General features: G+C 43.2%; 1 protein-coding gene across 17 annotated transcripts in view; it reads left to right on the forward strand.

Moving 5' to 3' along the window:
• Positions 1-20,835, forward strand: part of SNX29 (sorting nexin 29) — a 662,332-nt gene that overhangs the window by 383,573 nt on the left and 257,924 nt on the right. Inside the window, exon 16 of one of the 17 annotated variants that reach the window (XM_064295610.1) lies at positions 17,634-17,875. The exons of the other annotated variants lie outside the window; for them this stretch is intronic. Coding sequence (XP_064151680.1) covers positions 17,634-17,726 — 93 coding nt within the window. The 3' untranslated portion in view covers positions 17,727-17,875. Of the gene's footprint in view, positions 1-17,633; positions 17,876-20,835 lie in introns of those variants that run through there. 17 annotated transcript variants of the gene reach the window in all.

The following is a 20,835-nucleotide window of genomic DNA, read 5'->3' on the forward strand; positions in this document are numbered from 1 at the left end:
CGTGGCAGGCCTATTCAGGACTCTCTTGTGCTCACTGGACATTGAAGTCAGTTCCTGAGTGCCCAGGTGACCCGCCCAGTTCAGAAAAAGGAAAAGGCTCTACTTTTGGCAGCTCCCCCTTCTCACTAGACCATCTTTCTCTGCCTCCATCTCCTTATCCATTCAGTCATCCATTGTGTTAGGCTGTAGATGACAACCCTTGGTGTATTTAGGCAGGACCATACCCCCAGACCTGCTAGCATTTGTCCTTGCTGATCTTTTGCTTTCTCTTTTCTTAAATACAAAACCCTGGTGGCATAATGGTTAAGTGCTGTGGCTGCTAATCAAAAGGTCAATAGTTCGAATCCACCAGGCACTCCTTGGAAACACTATGGGGGAGTTCTACTCTGCCGTTTAGGGTCACTATGAGTTGGAATCAACTCGACGGCAACAGGTTCTTTAAATAGATTTTCCCATTTCATAGTGGGCTTACCACCCTCCATTGATGATGGAAGGAGACCTGGTGGCACAGTGGTTCCAACCAGCCAGCAGCTCCATGGGAGAAAGATGTGGCAGTCTGCTTCCATAGAGATTACAGCCTTGAAAACCCTATAGGGCAGTTCTACTCTGGCCTGTAGGGTCACTATGAATTGGAATTGACTCGATGGCAGTGGGTTTGGTTTTGGGTTTATTGATGATGGTGCCACAGTCCCTGGCTGTTTGCTGAGTGTCTTTACCTCATGTGTTCTATTTGGCCTCCATTTCTGTTAAAACTTTTATTTCCACCTGTGTCTCTGGTCTGGGAGTCTGGAGTACTTGAGAATAAACAGATGAACTTCCTTAGACAAACACTTGGAAAATGATCCCGTGCTCATTTTTGGGTGATAGATAAAAATACTTGTAATTATAGTGGCTGGTTTTCAGCTTTTCAGCCCTGCACTATTTTGGGACTGTTTTATATTTACTTTCCTTCTTGAAGAGGGAAGTGGCTTCTTGAAGCTACTTCTGGGCCCCAGAAGGAGTTGTCTGGTCTCGGTGGAAGGGGGTGAAGGAGGCATGATCCTGTCAGGGCTGGGCTCAGTGTTCAAGACATGCCTGGTGAAGGGACAGAGCCGTCCCAAATTTCAGATGAGCTCAGCCCATCAGTGACATTAGTGGGTCATCACGAGCAGTGTGGAGCTATAGAAGCTGAGGTGGGCATGGGAGGACAGCTTGCTTAAGAGTAATGCAAGTGAATGGAGTTAAAAATGACTACAGGGTTCCATCAGGGAGTCTGACCTGCTCTTGCAGCCTCCCTCCATGACCTTGCAGGGAACTATGCTACAGTCAGCACCCCGGTACTGCGCGCTGATTCTGTATTGTGCAACGTTGCTTTCTAGTTGTTTCATGTTGACAAGTAAATTTTTATTGAAGTCAAGAATTCTTACAATTTTATCTCATATATCTCATATTCTTCTTAAGAACCTCAGACATAAATGCTTTTGAGTGATTGAGTAAAAGGAAAAAAAAAAAAAAACCCTACCATAGGGCTTCCCCCAAGTGTCTGTCAGTTTGTCATACTGTGGGGGCTTGTGTATTGCTGTGATGCTGGAAGCTATGCCACCGGTATTCAGATACGAGCAGGGTCACCCATGGAGGACAGGTTTCAGCTGAGCTTCCAGACTAAGACAGACTAGGAAGGAGGACCCGGCAGCCTACTTCTGAAAAGCATCAGCCAGTGAAAACCTTAGGAATAGCAGCGGAACATTGTCTGATACAGTGCTGGAAGATGAGCCCCCCAGGTTGGAAGGCTCTCAAAAGATGACTGGGGAAGAGCTGCCTTCTCAAAGTAGAGTCGACCTTAATGACGTGGATGGAGTAAAGCTTTCAGGACCTTCATGTGCTGATGTGGCATGACTCAAAATGAGAAGAAACAGCTGCAAACATCCATTAATAATCAGAACCTGGAATGTACGAAGTATGAATCTAGGAAAATTGGAAATCGTCAAAAATGAAATGGAGCGCATACACATCGATATTCTAGGCATCAGTGAGCTGAAATGGACTGATATTGGCCGTTTTGAATTGGACAATCATAGAGTCTACTATGCTGGGAATGACAGCTTGAAGAGGAATGGTGTCGCATTCATCGTCAAAAAGAACATTTCAAGATCCATCCTGAAGTACAATGCTGTCAGTGATAGGATAATATCTATACGCCTACAAGGAAGATCAGTTAATACAACTACTATTCAAATTTATATACCAACCACTATGGCCAAAGATGAAGAAATAGAAGATTTTTATCAGCTGCTGCATTCTGAAATTGATCGAACATGCAATCAAGATGCATTTATAATTACTGGCAATTGGAATACAAAAGTTGGAAACAAAGAAGAAGGATCAGTAGTTGGAAAATACGGCCTTGGTGATAGGAACCATGCTGGAGATCGAATGATAGAATTTTGCGAGACCAATGACTTCTTCATTGCAAATACCTTCTTTCACCAACATAAACGACGACTATACACATGGACCTCACCAGATGGACCACAGAGAAATCAAATTGACTACATGTATGGAAAGAGACGATGGAAAAGCTCAATATCATCAGTCAGAACAAGGCCAGGGGCCAACTGTGGAACAGACTATCAATTGCTCATATGCAAGTTCAAGCTGAAAGTGAAGAAAATCAGAACAAGTCCACGAGAGCCAAAATATGACCTTGAGTATATCCCACCTGAATTTAGAGACCATCTGAAGGATAGATTTGATGCATCGAACACTAGTGACCGAAGACTGGATGAGTTGTGGAATGATATCAAGGACATCATACATGAAGAAAGCAGGAGGTCATTGAAAAGACAGTGAAAAAAGGAAAGACCAAGATGGATGTCAGAGGAGACTCTGAAACTTGCTCTTGAGTGTTGAGCAGCTAAAGGAAAAGGAAGAATTGATGAAGTAGAAGAACTGAACAGAAGATTTCAAAGGGTGGCTCCAGAAGACAAAGTAAAGTATTATAATGACATGTGCAAAGAGCTGGAGATGGAAAACCAAAAGGGAAGAACACGCTCGGTGTTTCTCAAGCTGAAAGAACTGAAGGAAAAATTGAAGCCTCGGGTTGCAATAGTGAAGGATTCTATGGGGAAAATATTAAATGATGCAGGAAGCATCAAAAGAAGATGGCAGGAATACACAGAGTCATTATATCAAAAAGAATTAGTCGATGTTCAACCATTTCAAGAGGTAGCATATGATCAGGAACGGATGGTAGTGAAGGAAGAAGTCCAAGCTGCTCTGAAGGCATTGGTGAAAAAGAAAGCTCCAGGAACTGATGGAGTATCACTTGAGATGTTTCAACAAACAGATGCAGTGCTGGACGTACTCACTCATCTATGCCAAGAAATATGGAAGAGAGCTTCCTGGCCAACTGACTGGAAGAGATCCATATTTATGCCTATTCCCAAGAAAGGTGATCCAACCAAATGTGGAAATTATATAACAATATCATTAATATCACACACAAGCAAACTTTTGCTGAAGATCATTCAAAAACAGCTGCAGCAGTATATCGACAGGGAACCGCCAGAAATTCAGGTCGGTTTCAGAAGAGGACGTGGAACCAGGGATATCATTGCTGATGTCAGATGGATCCTGGCTGAAAGCAGAGAATATCAGAAGGATGTTTACCTATGCTTTATTGATTACACAAAGGCATTTGACTGTGTGGATCATAACAAAGTATGGATAACACTGCGAGGAATGGGAATTCCAGAACACTTAATTGTGCTCATGAGGATCCTTTACATAGATCAAGAGGCAGTTGTTTGGACAGAACAAGGGGATAGTGATTGGTTTAAAGTCAGGAAAGGTGTGCGTCAGGGTTGTATTCTTTCACCACACCTATTCAATCTGTATTCTGAGCAAATAATGGGAGAAGCTGGACTATATGAAGAAGAATGGGGCATCAGGATTGGAGGAAGACTCGTTAACAGCCTGCGTTATGCAGACGACACAACCTTGCTTGCTGAAAGTAAAGAGGACTTGAAGCACTTACTAATGAAGATCAAAGACCACAGCCTTCAGTATGGATTGCACCTCAACATAAAGAAAACAAAAATCCTCACAACTGGACCAGTGAACAACATCATGATAAACGGAGAAAAGATTGAAGTTGTCAAGGATTTCATTTTACTTGGATCCACCATCAACAGCCGTGGAAGCAGCAGTCAAGAAATCAAAAGATGTGTTGCGTTGGGTAAATCTGCAAAGGACCTCTTTAAGATGTTGATGAGCAAAGATGTCACCTTGAAGACTAAGCCATGGTATTTTCAATCGCATCATATGTATGTGAAAGGTATACAATGAATAAGGAATACTGAAGAATTGACCTCTTTAAGATGTTGATGAGCAAAGATGTCACCTTGAAGACTAAGCCATGGTATTTTCAATCGCATCATATGTATGTGAAAGCTATACAATGAATAAGGAATACTGAAGAATTGACCTCTTTAAGATGTTGATGAGCAAAGATGTTACCTTGAAGACTAAGCCATGGTATTTTCAATTGCATCATATGTATGTGAAAGCTGGACAATGAATAAGGAATACTGAAGAATTGATGCCTTTGAATTGTGGTATTGGCAAAGAATATTGAATGTACCATGGACTGCCAAAAGAACAAATAAATCTGTCTTGGAAGAAGTACAACCAGAATGCTCCTTAGAGGCAAGGATGGCGAGTCTGCGTGTTACATACTTTGGACACGTTGTCAAGAGGGATCAGTCTCTGGAGAAGGACATCATCCTTCGCAAAGTGCAGGGTCAGCGGAAAAGAGGAAGACTCTCAGTGAGGTGGATTGACACAGTGGCTGCAACAATGGGCTCAAGCATAACAAGGATTGTAAGGATGGCACAGGACCAGGCAGTGTTTCGTTCTGTTGTGCATAGGGTTGCTATGAATCAGAACCAACTCGATAGCACCTAAGAACAACAGCAACCATAGGCTTAGGCTGCACCAGCCGTATTTCTTCTTAAAACTCTCCAACAGGTTACCTTTGCGCTCGGGTTCATCTAACTTAACATATTTATATGTTAACATAAGACCCTTATTTTCTGACTCTTGGCTTTCTCTTCAGCTATGTTTCTCACTCAGAGGTTGTTTTAGTTTCTGAAGTACACCGTGTTCTTACTCATTCAGCGTCTACACAGGTTAGTTTTTCTGCCTGGAGCCCTCCTCGAGCCCCATGTGCCCCCTTCTTCTACCGTTCTCCCAGGCTGACTTCTGCTCTTTCAGCTCTCATCCTGGAAGCCTTCCCTGGCCACCCCTCTGCACTCTTGGTCTCAGCTACCCCTGATGTTCTCGTGGCATCTGTGTGCCTCCCCTCTCCTGATCCTGATAGTGCATTATTATGGATTCTCCTGTCATGTCTGTTTTTGTTTCCCTTGTTCTTCCCCAAGACTCTCACTGTGCTGTAAGTTCCACAATGGCTACTGTTGAGTTGTCTTGCTCACTGTCATAGCTCCAGCAGCTAGCATGACCCCTAACACCTGGCTGCCACTTGTATCCATTAGTAGACCTTTCGTTGCAGGAGAGAGCAAACTTGGCTCAGACTGGCTGTGGCAGAGACTGTCCTATGTGTTTGTCAAATCCCACCTCATTTTTCTTAATCCTGGATACACGGCATTGGTGTATTTCCTGGTCTCCCTTATGGTGAGGTTGGGACTGTGTAGCTAGTTCTAGCTAATGGGTTATAAGTAGAAGTGATGGGTGGTGCCCAAGGCTGAAGCATAGAAGAGTTGGTATGAATTTTCCAAATTCTCATTTTCCCTTCCATGGTAACCCTGGTGCGATGTGTTCCATGTGGCATAGCTACAGGATGGTACTAGTTTGGACCCTGAGTCACCACTTGGAAGGGTTGTGTCCTATGGTGCTACAGCAGACTTTGTGAGAGTAGGCCATTGAGATTTCAGGGTTTGCTTGAATAGCATATCCTAATGAGTACTTGGCTTTAGCCCAAAAGAGAATTCCTTGGTTTAAGGCAAAGTCTGGCTTTAGATGTGAGTGGATCTTGGGATGTGAGCTACGTCACCAGGTTCCTGTTTCTTTCACCTTCGCTTCTACCATTTCCGGGTTGGCGTCACTCTTGGCAGGTTTTCTGCTCATGAGCACAAGATAGCTGCCAGCTACCCCTGGGCAAATAGATTTTATTCCAAGTTCATATTGAGAGGAAAAAGCCAGACCCTGTCTCACCATTCCTGGCAAAAGCCTTGAGTTTTCTCTGATAGGGCCAGCCTAGGTCCCGCTCTCACTTCTCAGCCACTCACAAGATCTGGCTCACGTGCTCAGGCTGAGGGAAGAGCCTTATTCGGAGGTGGAGAATGGAGGATGGGGAGAGGGTTGGGTCACCTGATGAAAACAAGGATTGCTGCTGGAAGGGTAAGTGGATGTCATGGAGGTCCATTTGGATGAATGAATGAATGAGTGCCAAATCAGTGGATGCATTGATGGATAAACCCTCTTACTTGCTTTAAGGGTCTCGTTATCTGCTAGAGGAGTTAGCCTCATAAAACAGAAGTTTCTAGCAGAATGTGAGCAGTCAGCCGAAGGAAGTAATACAGGGGGAAGGGGGGATTAGCTGTGAGACCTGGTGTGGAGGAGGCATGGTTTGGAGTGTTTCAGAGAAGATATTGTAGGAGTGTTCATATCTAAGCAGGATTTTGAGGGTGGAATAGGAATTTGCCAGGGAGACAGGTACAGAATGTGCGAAGGTTTGGCCAATTTGGCATGTAAAGACCCATACATGGTGAAGGGAAACAGGCAGGATGTCTTCAGATCTGCTTTTCATTAAGTGTCTACTTGTCATTCCTGTTAGAGTGTTTTAGTTTGCAGATGGTACAATTAATTTTTTTTTCTTTCTGGTAGTGGTACGATTAGAAAGTTTTCTCTTTGTCTCTTCCACTCTGATTCTCCACGACACAGGCACACACCTGCTGCCGCACCTCCCTCTCTCTCAAAGCTCTCTCTGCTATTTGATAGAAATTCCCTTTTAAATCCCAGCCAGCCATTTCTGACCCGTTTAGGAAGACTTCGTTTTGTCAGGTAAGTCAGTAGTGCTGAGAGACTTCTGTTTTTTGAAAGAGCTCTGCTCGGTGGTTCTGAGGACCAGTGCCAGAAGATTTTCAGCTTGAGTGGTTTGTTGCGTTGACTTGGATGTGATTGAGAAGCATCTTATAAAAAGCGTTGCCTGAGGGTGCCCTGTCATTTTAGAAATGGCCCTTGATACGTGACAATCAGACTTGGACCTTTGCTTCTAATACTAATAGGTTGATGCTGTTGTTTGTTTTATTTAAAGAATCTGAGACTTTCCCTCACCTGTCTGTTCTTTTCTGCTGGGAGGTTGAGTCAGAACGTAGTGGCTCTGGGGTTAGGCTTGCAAAAGGCAGAGGTTTGATTAACTTTGTCCAAACCCATATGTAAGAATTACTGACTGCTGATATCTAAGTAGGAATTTTCACCAAAGTGGTTCCATCACCTAGGAAGGAAGGACTAAATGAATGAATTATTAATTACAATTTAGTATAATAAAAAGAAAAACTTTTTAATATACCATTTAATAAGCACTGCTGTGTGTCAAAAGAGGAGCTCTGGTGGTGCAGTGGTTAAAGCGCTCAGCTGCTAACTGAAAAGTTGGCATTTTGAACCCACCAGCCGCTCCATAGGAAAAAGATGTGGCAGTCTGCTTCCGTAAATATTTCAGCCTTGGAAGTCTTATGGGGCAGTTCTACTCTGCCCTATAGGGTTGCTATGAGTCAGAATTGACTCGACGGCAGTGGGTTTTGTTTTGTTTTGTTTGTTTCATGTGTCAGAAAGGTCCCTGGGTAGCTCAAGTGGTTTGCACTTGATTACAAACTGAAAGGTTGGCAGTTCAGACTCAATCAGTGGCACCATGGAAGAAAGGCCTGGCAATCTGCTTCCATGATGATTGCAGCCAAGAAAGCTCTATGCGACAGTTGTACTCTGTAACACATGAGGTCACCATGAGTCAGAACTGACTTATGGCAGTGGGTTTGTCTTTTTTGTTTATGGGTCAAAAAGAGGGCAGTCGTGTTTCCGTGGTAGAATTCCCCCTTCCCAGAGAGAGACCCTGTTTGATTCCCAGTCAGTGCACCTCAAGTATAGCCACCATCATCTGTCAGTGGTGACTTGCATGTTAACTGTGCTGCTGAACAAGTTTCAGCGGAGCTTCCAGACTGAGGTGGACTAGGAAGAAAGGCCTGGCAATCTACTTCAGAAAATCAGAGAAAACACAGGGTGGCCGTGAGTTGGAGGCTGATGTGATGGCAGCAACAACAACAACAAATGCCAGAAACTGGGCTGGAGCAGCACAGCATCACCTCGTTTTGTCCTGGCAGCAGCCCTGCAAGGTAGCTGCTGCTGTTCTCTATTGTAAGTTAGGAAACCTGGGCTCAGAAAGGTGGAGTAACATATCTCAAGTTGCGCAGCTGGGAAGTGCTGGAGCCACTGTTTTGACCCAGTTCTGATGACGGCAGCGGCCGTGATTCCACCACCTGGGTGTTCAGACAGTGCGTTCATTTACGAAGGTGTCACCTCAAGCTTTAATACCCCATGTTGGAGGTTAAGCTCACTATTTCTGTTTCCTGACTTTTTTGACTCTCTTCTCACTGAAGACTTTTCTAAAGCTTGAAATGGACTTGAAATTGGGCTTGGAGCTACTTTGAAGTTTTGTAGCTTCTCCTGATTGATTACAGTGCAAATTAATCAAGTGAATTGTGTGGCTCAGCTAATACATTTGCTTTGATCCAACAGCCCTCCAAAAAGAGCAAATTGAGCATTTTTATTTAATCCACATTAGGGACATGTTTGAGTGGGTTAAAAAAAATAAAAGCATGAAGAATGCTTTTTGTCAATTAATTTTGAAATTTTGTTCTTTTGGGGGAAGCTGCAGGTATCTTTCTTAGCACCTGTTAAGGTCTTTGTCAAGCTGGCTAGTTCGCATTTATGCAGTGCTCATACTGTGCCAGGCGTCTTTCTACGCACTTCATTTATCACATTGAATCTTACAGACACTCTGTGTGGTGATATTACTCTTACTTCCATTTCGTAGAGGAGGAAACTGAGATGTGGTGAGATTACCAATGTTCAAGGTCAAATTCCAGACCCAAAACTCAAAACCACTTTCTGTTGAAAAGAACCTTGAATCCAGACTAGAGAGGGTGGTCGGAGTGTGAGGAATCAGATCGCGGCTTTGGGGGTGTGCCCTGGCTCTGCCAGCTAGCCTCAGTGAGCCTCTCTTTACTCGTCTGTAGCCCAGGAACAGTCATTTCTAACATGCAGCGTTTGCAGATCGAATGAGAAATTGGAAGCATCACATCCTGCCACCTCCCTACTTGGGTCAGGTCCCATTTACCTGCCAGATGTGGAGACAGTGTCCCTCCTGGATGGAGCAGCCCTGAGACCTACTGTGTGCTATGCATGGGTTAGCCGCGGGTCTAGTCTCCTGGGGCTTCCCTCCTCTGAAGGGTGGAGAATGGCAAGGCACCACAGAGACTGAATCAGTCCTGGGTTCTGAGGACTCCCGCTTTCCATCCCAAGGCCAGAGAAGTCTACAGTCATCCTCCTCTCCTAGTCTGTGGTTTGCACAGGAACCCAGGTGGCTTTGGGCTTATGCTGCCACCACCACTGTTCCCAAGTGGCTCCCTGCCCAGACCCTGGTCTCCGAGATGAACATACTGCTCTTCATGAGAGACTCAGGCCCCTTCAGTCACTACCCTGGCCCTGCTTGGCCCCACAGGCTGCTCTCCACTGCCTCCTGCCGTGCTGTCACCTGGCTTAGGAGACATCTCTAAATCTTAGAATCCAGGCCTGTCGCAGCTGAAGCCCCAGGGAAGATGTGTTTCTTTTCCCAAGTCCGGCCTTCTCTACTTCTGCCTGTCCTGGGACCAGCTTCCCCAGGATGACAGAGAGTGGGGTCATTGTTCCCTTTAGGGAACCCACAGTGCACCACAGGGCAGTGAGGCCTGTCTCTTGGCTTGCCCACAATCTGAGATTATGGCTTTCCCAAAAGCACACGGTTTTCACATTTGTCACCAGTCTTGTGTGGAGGGCCAACTGGTAGAAGCTGGCAGAATCCTCAAACATCCCTCCTCTCCCTCCTAACCCAAGAACGTTGCTTGTAACGTTGCCCATGGCGTTCTTAGTTTTGTTTTTCAGAAAGCAACTCTTTCTCTCTCGCATAATTTTTTCCAATCAGCATCCTGCTTTTTCTGCAGCTTCCATTGACGAAGGTATATTTTACCTCTCGAACCAACCGGCGAAGCAAAGGGCTGAATCCACCCTGTCTCCTCAGGCTCAGTCCGGCGTGACTCGCAGATTCCATTTTCAGTACCGAAAACTCAGCAGCGCCAGGGCAAACTGTCAGCTTCTCTCTTGTGGTGACAAGCTCTTTTTAAAAGTGTCTTTTCTTCTTCACGGAACCTTCCAAAGGCCCAATCTACTTCCCACTCTGGGTCATGCCGGCAACACTGTGCCCTGCTTTGGGCAAAGAGTGATATTTCCCTAGTAGAGGAGATTGAAATTGAATTCTGTTGATTTTTTTCCCCATACCTTCCAGGTGGTTTAAAAAAAAAAATGCATTTTTAATAATGTTATGGTAGAGAAAGGAGAGAAGATTTACAAAGACTTGAAAACTTTCTACGAAGACCAACTTCTGTGCACCAACTCTCATTTCCAGGTGCCTGAGATAAATGCCTCTGCAAATGAGTCTTTTAAATTCAGTGCTTTTCCTCCAAATGAAATGTGGTCTGTGGTAACGTCTCAATTCTTACTACGCGATATGTAAAAACTTATATTCTGTTTGTGAGGAAAACTGAATTTAAATGCTGAAATATTATCTATTTGTATTTTTGAAAAATCTTTTCTGCCCTTGGTAGAAAAAGCTTTTAAAATTAATGAGAAATTCCCCCAGCCCTCCTCTTTGGCTCAGGAGGAGAGCAGGCTATCAGCCTCTGTGTAAGTAACATAACAACTGCCTTCCTGGTGGTTGAGATTTGAAATGCTCTGATGGCGTCTATTTGAAAGCAGAGTAGCAGTCAATTTGGATGAAAAGTGATAAAGTTGAATGGATTGAATTGGCTTTCAGTAGTTAGAATGCCATTTTGAATCTGAAATTGGTATTTGTGCCTATATCCCTTATGTAGGTGGGAAAAGAAATAGAAATTTTCTCTGAATTTTTTGACACTCAGAATTTGAACAGTTTTGGTACAGCACTTTACAGTTTCTATATCATGGTTCAACAAAATTTTGTCTATACAGTTTTGTCTAAGAAAAGCCTGGCGATTTATTATAAAGGGCCAGATGGTAAATATTTTAGACTTTGCACGCCATTTGGTCACTGTTGTTGCTATTCAACCCTGCCATTATAGCAGGGAAGTAGTCCTAGGTAGCCCTAGAGAATATGTAAACAAATTGGTGTGGCTGTGTTTTAATAAAACTTTATTTATCAAAACAGGCAGTGAACCAAATTTGGTCTGCTGGCTAATCCCTGTTCTAGATGATACTTCATGCTGATGGCGATATTGATGGTGACCATCGGGTGCTGCTTTTGAGTGTCTGCCATTGGCCAGGCAGTATATATATTTAATGCTCATAAACATTTTAGTGAAGGATAAACATGATTTTTGCCACTTTACAGAGGAAGAAAGTGAGGCTCAGCTAGGATACGTGACCTGCTCTACATCAATATTCTCAACCTTGGCACTGTTGATATTTTGGGCTGGAACATTCTTTGTTGGGGTGGGGGCTGTCTTATGCATTGTATGATGTTTAGAAAATCTCCAGCCTCTACCCATTAGATGCCAGTAACAACCTCCCCCCACCCCCCAGTTGTGATAACCAAAAATATCTGTAGATGTTGCCGGATGTCTTCTTGGTGGCAAAATCTCCCTCAGCTGAGAAATTCTGGTTTAAGGGCATCTCAGTCTGAATTAGGCCACAACAAAACTCTTAGGTTTTGTTTGGTTTGGTTGGATTGGGTTTTATCCAGATCTGTTCTTCCCGTAGTTTTCTCCATCTCTATAAATGGCATCACCTTCCATTCAACTACTTACTCAAGTTAAAAAGTCCTAAGTCATCCTCAATTTCTCTCTCTCCCTCACCCTCTACCTCTTTTCTCTCCATGAGTTATGCTGGCTCCGCCTATGAAATATAAATCCAGCCAGTTTTCACTTCATGTGTTGCTGCCACCTGAGTCTGACCTACCATTTTCTTTTGCCTGGACTAACAGAAGGAGCCCTGGTTGCACAATGGTAAAGCACTTGGCTGCTAACCAAAAGGTTGATGGTTCAAATCCACCAAACCTGGCAATCTGCTCCCGTAAGGGTTATAGCCTTGGAAACTTTATGTGACAGTCCTACTCAGTTCTTCAGGGTTGTTATGAATCGGAATTGAGCCAATGGCGCCCAACAATAACAACACTAACAGTAGACTCCAGACTGATCTTCCTGAGCCAATTCTAAGTCTGTTCGCCATCCGCTGCCTGCCTTCCTCTCCGACCTCACTGCTACTGCAGTCCTCCTCATTCTACTCTTTAACCGCATTGACCTTCTTCCTGCTCCTAGAAAGTTCATTCTTCCGTCAAGGACTGGGCATTTCGTGTATCTTCTTGCCCCGGAAATCCACATGCTGGCTTCCTGTCCTCCAGGTCTCACTTTAGTGTCACTTCTTCTGGGAGGCCCTCCCTAATAATCCATGCTCATTAGGCAGTGCCTTCCATCTGGCTAGTTATCACCCTTGATTGAAAGATTACAATCTCTAATCATCCAGTTTGGAGTCCCTGGGTGGTGAAATGGTTCATATGCTTGGCTGCTAACTGAAAGGTTAGAGGTTTGAGTCCACCCCAAAGCACCTCAGAAAAAAGGCCTGGCAATGAGCTTCCAAAAAATCAGCCATTCAAAATAAATTCTATTAAGAAAACATTCTGCATCCCACTTTGAAGTGTGGCGTCTGGGGTCTTAAATGCTAACAAGCGGCCATCTAAGATGCATCAGTTGGTCTCAACTCACCTGGATCAAAGGATAAGGAAGAACACCAAGGTCACACGGTAACTATGAGCCCAAAAGACAGAAAGGGCCACATGAACTAGAGACTTACATCATCCTGAGACCAGAAAACTAGGTGGTGCCCGGCCACAACCGATGAGTGCCCCAACAGGGAGCACAACAGAGAACCCCTGAGGGAGCAGGAGAACAGTGGGATACAGACCCCAAATTCTCATAAAAAGACCAGACTTAATGGTCTGACTGAGACTAGAAGAATCCCAGCAGTCATGGTCCCCAAACCTTCTGTTGAACCATTCCCGAAGACAACTCATCAGACATGGAAGGGACTGGACAATGGGTGGGAGAGAGATGCTGATGAAGAGTGAGCTAATTATATCAGGTGGACACTTGAGACTGTGTTGGCATCTCCTGTCTGCAGGGGAGATGGGAGGGTAGAGGGGTTAGAAACTGGCAAAATGGTCATGAAAGGAGAGACTGGAAAGAGGGAGTGGGCTGACTCATTAGGGGGAGAGTAAATGGGAGTATGTAGGAAGGTGTATATAAGTTTATATGTGACAGACTGACTTGATTTGTAAACTTTCACTTAAAGCACAATAAAAATTATTAAAAAAAAAAAATCAGCCATTGAAAACCTTACAGAGCACAGTTTGACTCTGACACACAGGGTCACCATGAGTTGGGTTCGACTCTTTACCTACTGGTAAATCATCTAGTTTACATCCTTGTTTACTTTGTTAATTGTCTTTCTCCTCTCTGGAATATAAACTCCCTGAAGGTAGCAACTTGAGTCTTGCACTGGGAGAATGGTACCCTGTATATGATAGGCACTATGTAACTCTCTGTGGAACAGATATTCTAGTGTTTCTCTGGGATGATTGTCGTTGTAAAGTGACTTTGCAGTTGTGCCATGATTTCGATCTTTAAGTTGAAGCCCTTGTACACATGTCATCATGAGCACGCTTGTGAGATTTCACATTTTTCTCCTTTTCTAATATCGCTGTTGTTTATCATCCTTCACGTGGTGTTTAAAGGTCTTTGGAAACCAGATAAATACTTACATACAGAATGATTATTTAAATAAGTACTGATCATATACAAAAGAAAGAATTTGTTTTGTATATGATCAGTACTTATTTAAATAATCATTCTGTATGTAGGATCTGGTTCTGTCTCAGTTCACAACGTAGAAAATTATCTGCTGTATAGAGTACTCTGATTGTTGGAATCCAGAAGATATGTGGTATTTAATGATCTAAGGGATCTGCAGACATTTTTTGTACAAGGCTAGGTAGCAAACCTTTTAGACTCTGCAGGCCGCATGGCTTCTGCTGCAAGGACTCAAGTCTGCCATTGTAGCATGGGAGCAGCTACAGATGATCACTGTAAGCAAATGGAGGTTTGCCATAAACAGGTGGATGTGGCTGTGTGCCAATAAAAAGCACTCATAAAAACATTTATAAAAAATTATTTCCAAAAAATGTTAATCAGCTTCTACCTACAGTTAAAAAGAGACATACTGCCTGTGTGTGGGTTTTTTTTTTTTTTTTTTGTACTGATACTTAGAATTTAGTGTTGATTGTGGTGTCTGCTGCTCTGTCGTTTTGGAAGCTTTCTACTATATATTGCCTTTTGCAAAGCATGGTGGAGTGTCTTGGAGCCACGTTTTAGGTGAATACATTTTGAAAGAAATCTCACCAGTATATAATTTCAAAAAGTGTTTCAGGTTGAAGGAGATCCATTCTGGGCTCCTTAAGAGAGTGGTCATTACAAATCACAATCAAAGGTGATTTGATTAATCATGTTTGCTCATGTCACTGGGAATAAAAGTAATATGTGTTCATTAAAAAAGTACCCATTGATAAACATTTTAAAAATAGAATTCACTTGCAGGTGTTCAGAGGTGATTGCTGTAGATGCTTTGGGGTCCATTATGAGAACATTTTGTTTTCTATGTATAGATATGATTATTATATAAATGTGGGTGTTTTATGTCATACACTCATTTTTCACTGGAATGTGTTGAGTTTTTCAAAACCGGGATCATTCTCTCTCTGCAGAGTGTTATAACTTTATCATTGAAATCAAATTCCTGCTACTGAGGTGTTGACAGTAGCTGGCTGTTTAGTAGCACCATTTGTAAGTACATAATGCGAACTCGTAACAGGTTATCAGATTTTCCTCATACTCCACAGACCTTGAAAGGCTAGGGATTTGCCTGTGGTCAGCAACTCATATGCCTCCGGCCTGGGTTTGTGTTAGTGAGTATGAGACTGAGCTCTGCCATACAAAAGTTTTCAAAAGTTTGTTTGCTAGAAATGATATTCACAGACACCTCCCTGAAAGTCATATAGCCTGTCCATTTTGCAATTCTAGACGCTAGACCCTTTTGTCTTTGAATTAGGCTGTATCATGGACAGGTCCATATGTGACCTGAGTGGTTTTACCACTTATAGAATTACTCTGTTGCAGCTCACCATGAAGCTGTCAGGCTGTACAACAGCCAGTGGATGTATTTTGCTTGCACGTATGGAGTTAGTTCATATATATATATATATATATTAATCAGAATTAGTTTGGCCAATAATAAAAGTCTAGATTTTAGCCCTACCCTAGAGAAACGCTTGGCCAGGAGACATATGCAACAGTATTCATAGCAGTGTTCTTAACGGCAAAGCATTTAACACATCTCAGATACCAATCAACAGGAGAGTAGCTTAAAACAAAACAAAAAAAGTGCCGTATTATAGAAATCAATAAAGCAGTAAAAATGGATGAGCCTCAGTTACACACATCGGTGCGGGTGGATCTCATGAATATTATGTGGTGCAAGAAAGCAAGTTGTAGGAAAACATATTTATATAAAGATCAAAAACATATAGAATAGAGCAATAGGTAGGTTAGGGATTTACACTTGTGGTAAAACTATATAGAAAAGCAAGGGGATGTTAAATATTAAAATCAAGGTGGTGATAACGGAAAGTACTGTTGTTGTTGTTATTGTTAGTTGCCATTGAGTTGACTCCTACTCATGGTGAACTTAGGTGTAACAGAACAAAACTTTGCCAAGTCCTGTGCCATCCTCATGATCGTTGGTACGTTTGAGCGCATTTTTGCAACTTTGTGTCAGTACATTTCTTTGAGGGTTTCCCTCGTTTTTGCTGACAGGATATCCTTTTCTAGCTATTGATCTTTTCTGAAGATGTGTCCAAAGTAAGCGAGCTGAAGTCTCACTATCCTCACTTCTGAGGAACATCCTGGTTGTATTTCTTCTAAGACTGCTTGTTCCTTCTTCCGGCAGTTCACGGTGTAGTCAGTGTGCTTCACCAACACTGCAACTCAAAGACGTCAATTCTTCTTCTGCCCGCTTTTTTGATTGTGCAGCTTTCACATGCCTATGAGGCAAGTGAAAAAAACAAAAGTACTGGAAGGTTCTGTATCTTCAGTTGGGCAGTGGGTAAAAATAGGTGTTTGTCTTATTACTGTTATTTATTTCATATATATATGTTATTATTTGTATGCTTGAAATATTGCATAATTTAAAAAATTAAGTTATCTGGAAGCATTAGGCCCATATTCTACCACAGCAGTAATTGGTTGATGCTGAGTTGCAGCTACCTTCTCCAGATGTGACAGGTACTTTCTGTTACCATAGTCCTTAACTACGTACTGTTCCCCATGGTTCCCATAGCCACCTGTTTTCAGTGGCATTTGAGTTGTTGACCCTTGGCCTACATTGAGAGGTGTTAGGAGACTCAGCCTGCTAAAAATCATCATCGTGTTCTCTTAAGCTTATTGATAAGAACATTGGTTACTCTCATTGTATGTTGCCTGTGTGTATATGAGAGAAATTTTTCTCAGATCTAAGTACTAGGAATGATTCTCTTGACTAAGTGGTTCATTTTTATTTTTTGGATGCTATGAATGTTGTCACTGATTGTTTTCTTCTTCACCTTGGCTGCTAGGAAGCTCAGAGGCAAATGTGGGCCCATCTTTAGCAAAAGTAGAGACTTTGTGGCATAAGTTTTTAGTTCTTACCTTACTGTTAGCTTCATCTATTTTCCTGACTCTCCTCCCGGCTTTTATTTTCTCACTTACTTTAAAAATATTATTCCATAAGATAACTGTTTATAAGTAGTCACATTGTATTTGGGAAAAGAGAGGATATAAATTATGAACTCTCATTTATCCAGAATGCTGGAAGAATATGGTTTCATGAGAACATTCAGGAAATCTGAACTTTATACAGAGTGTTTTATTCACAAAGCTGCCTAGATCATCTATCTCAGTCATATGGGTTACTAATTTTCCAAGAATGAGAATATAATTAAAATACACTTAATGCTAACACACGACTGAACATAATTTGATCTTCAGTAATTTAGAAGGCAGTTAAGTAACTTGGTGTGCCTCAGGGCCAAAATTATGAACATCAGTTATCATAGTGTGGCACTGGAAAAAAATCTGGTTATTTCAGCTTTCTGAATTTTTTCTGATTATTTGAAATCTGTAGGAGTTAGAATTTATAGTCTGTGCATGAAGAGTCTATACAGGTCTTTAGAGCCTCCACATACAATTAGTTCATATGTCATTTCACAGCCGACCAGCATCGAAAAAAGAGATGCAAAGGGGTCATACTGGGAAGAGTTTGATTCTCCAAACCTTAACCAGGCAGTGCCCACCATGTGCTGACTACTGGAAGTGCAAAGGCAATAAGAAACAGAAAAATCTACCCTTTGGTGGAATGTGAAACACCAGAATGTAAGTAGATGTGTGTACATACTTTAAATGTGATGAGTGCTTCAGCAGCACAGAACAGCCCCTTAACTCAGCCTGAATGAGTTGTGAAGGAGTCATCATGCCAAGTATTAGGATGTCCTTTGGGGAGGCAGTGTAGGTGGACTGGGGAGTGGAAAGATTTAAGAAGGCCTAAATTAACCTAGTTTGTTTAAGGAGCTCATCTCCTTCTTCATCTTCATCCTTATCCTTATGATGATAGAGATGATGGAGGTGGTGGTGATGGAGGTGGTGGTGGTGATGGAGGTGGTGGTGGTGATGGAGGTGGTGGTGGTGATGGAGGTGGTGGTGGTGATGGAGATGGTGATGTTGGAAGTCACAGTGATGATGGATGGAGGTGGTGGTGGTGATGGAGATGGTGGTGACGTTGGAAGTCACAGTGATGATGGAGGTGGTGGTGGTGATGGAGATGGTGACGTTGGAAGTCACAGTGATGATGGAGGTGGTGGTGGTGATGGAGATGGTGACGTTGGCAGTCACGGTGATGATGGAGGTGGTGGTGGTGATGGAGATGGTGATGTTGGAAGTCATAGTGATGATGGAGGTGGTGGTGGTGATGGAGATGGTGACGTTGGAAGTCACAGTGATGATGGAGGTGGTGGTGGTGGTAGAGATGGTGGAAGTGATGGAGCAGGTGATGATAATGGAAGTGGTGGTGGTAGAAGAGGTGGTGATGATGAAGGAGGTGGTGGTGGAGGTGGTGATGCTGGTGTAAGCATTTATTGAACATTTCTTTGCCAGACACTGCGCTAGGCATGTTACATACACTGTTTCATTTAATCCTCACAGTGATTGTATGAGGTGGGTATTTTTTTTTTTTTTTGATTGTGCTGTAAGTGGAAGTTTACAAATCAAGTCAGTCTCTCATAAAAACTCAGACACACCTTGCTACGTACTCCTAGATGCTCCCCGCCAATGAGACAGCACACTGCGTCTCTCCACCCTGTATTCCCCGTGTCCATTCAGCCAACTCCTGTCCCCCTCTGCCCTCTCATCTCTCCTCCAGACAGGAGCTGCCCACATAGTCTCATGTGTCTACTTGAGCCACGAAGCCCACTTGAGGAGGGTATTTTTTATAGTTCCCAGGTTATAGCTAAGGAAACTGACGCATAGAGAGGTTAAGTATGTTCCTGAAGAGACGGGAGTGAGAAGGGTGCCCCAGGCCTGGATGCGGGCTCATTCCTTCCTCTTAGCCAGGTCTTTGTTCAGATGCACCTTCTTAGGCTCCCTGATCACACTATTTAAAGCTGCCTCCTCCTCCCCCACTGGTCCATCTCTTTTCCCTCCTTTGTTGCTCTCCATGTTAGTCGTGATTGCTGAGTTTTTTGGTGCACCCTTAAATTTTGTGCCTGAGGCAAGTGAGGCACAAAAAGTCCTTGCCCTGAAAAGCAGATTGTCCTAGACTTTGAGAATGCATCCAAGCTCTGAAAGCCTATGACACAGTATAATGACAGTTTCCTAATTACAGTTCTCTGGACTTTGAATAGGAAAAGACAGAGTTTCCACTTAGAATTTGGTCAAATCACTTGTCCTTTTTATATGGCAAGGCAGAGTACCGACAAGATACAACCTTAAGTTCTTTTTGCAATTTGTTGAAATAGCCGAGTCTCTGGCTGGAGAATTGGAATATTACAGAGCCTTTGAAATCTTTGTCCTGCTCTGGCTAAGGCTGAGCATGAAATGTCTTTGAATGCGTATTCTGCTGCCTTTACAGCCCCATTCCCTCCAGCTGAAATTGAAAGCAACTTTTGAGTTTAATGATGATTGCTCTGAGTTAGCTCACTGCTAATGACAGAGCTCCACTGTGGCAGTGGCGAGGCCTTTGGGGATAATGGCAGTGCGTTTGATTTTACTTCCCCAGCACTTTGGAAATTCTTCAAAAAAGTTATTAGAAGTCTGACAGCAAAGGCCAGACTTGTCAGCTGAGCTGTCCTGTTGAACTCTGGTTGCAGCAGAATCTTTGTCTTCAAAGCTGTGTTTGAAGTCAGAGCTCTGGGCATTGTGGGACCCAGCTCCATGGACTGCCCAAGCTCCTCACAAGGCGGAAACAGTGATGCTGTTGGGAAGCATGATATTTGGAGGGCTCCAGACTGGATTCTCAGCGCTGGCAGGGTTGTCTGAATCAGGCCCTGCCTCTTATCTGTCCTTAAATAGTTTGTTGTTGTCGTTGGGTGCTGTCAAACTGATTCTGACTCGTAACAACCCTATGTGACAGAGCAGAACTGCCCCATAGGATTTTCTTGGTTGTAATTTTTTGGGGAGTAGATTGTGAAGTCTTTGTCCCATGGAGCTGCTGGTGGGTTTGAACCACCAACCTTTCAGTTAGCAGCCAAGTGCTTAGCCATTTGCACCACCAGGGCTCCTTTTAAATAGTTTATGATCTGGGTATTTTAAGAATGGAGGCCCTGAGTGGTGTACAGATGGTTAAGTTTGTGGCTACTAACTTAAAGGTTGGCTGTTCGAACCCACCTAGAGGTGTCTTAAAAGAAAAACCTGGTGATCTACTTCCAAAATACCAGCTATTGAAAACCCTATGAGTACAGTTCTACTGTGATACACATGGGGTTGCCATGAGTCGGAATCAGTTTGGCAGCAACTGGTTTATTCTAAAAATGAATTTAGGAAGAAGACTCTGTAATGGCCTTGAGAACAGAAAGTTATGAGTTCAAATCGTAGGTATCCTCATCCAGTCTGAATCTAAATTTTCTCCTCCATCAAATGGAGAATGATGCCAGCCTCATATTGCTGTTAGGGTGGATGCTTCTGTGTGTCAGGTGCCTGGCAGACAGATCCTCCATTCTTCGATATGGGATACACGGCGGTCTTGTTGTTGGGGGAACAAGAGGATCATTTCCCCAGTATAAAATGAGGGTGCAGCTTTTATTAAGTGAAGTGATGTTGTGAAAGCAAGTGTGAAGGGCAGAGCCAAGCATGTTTTGTGAATGTTGCAGGGAGGAACGGGTGCGGGAAGGCCCCTGCCTCATGAGGGCTGGTCTAGGTCCAC

The sequence above is a fragment of the Loxodonta africana genome, chromosome 12 (assembly GCF_030014295.1).
Source record: "Loxodonta africana isolate mLoxAfr1 chromosome 12, mLoxAfr1.hap2, whole genome shotgun sequence".
Classification (NCBI taxonomy): domain Eukaryota; kingdom Metazoa; phylum Chordata; class Mammalia; order Proboscidea; family Elephantidae; genus Loxodonta; species Loxodonta africana.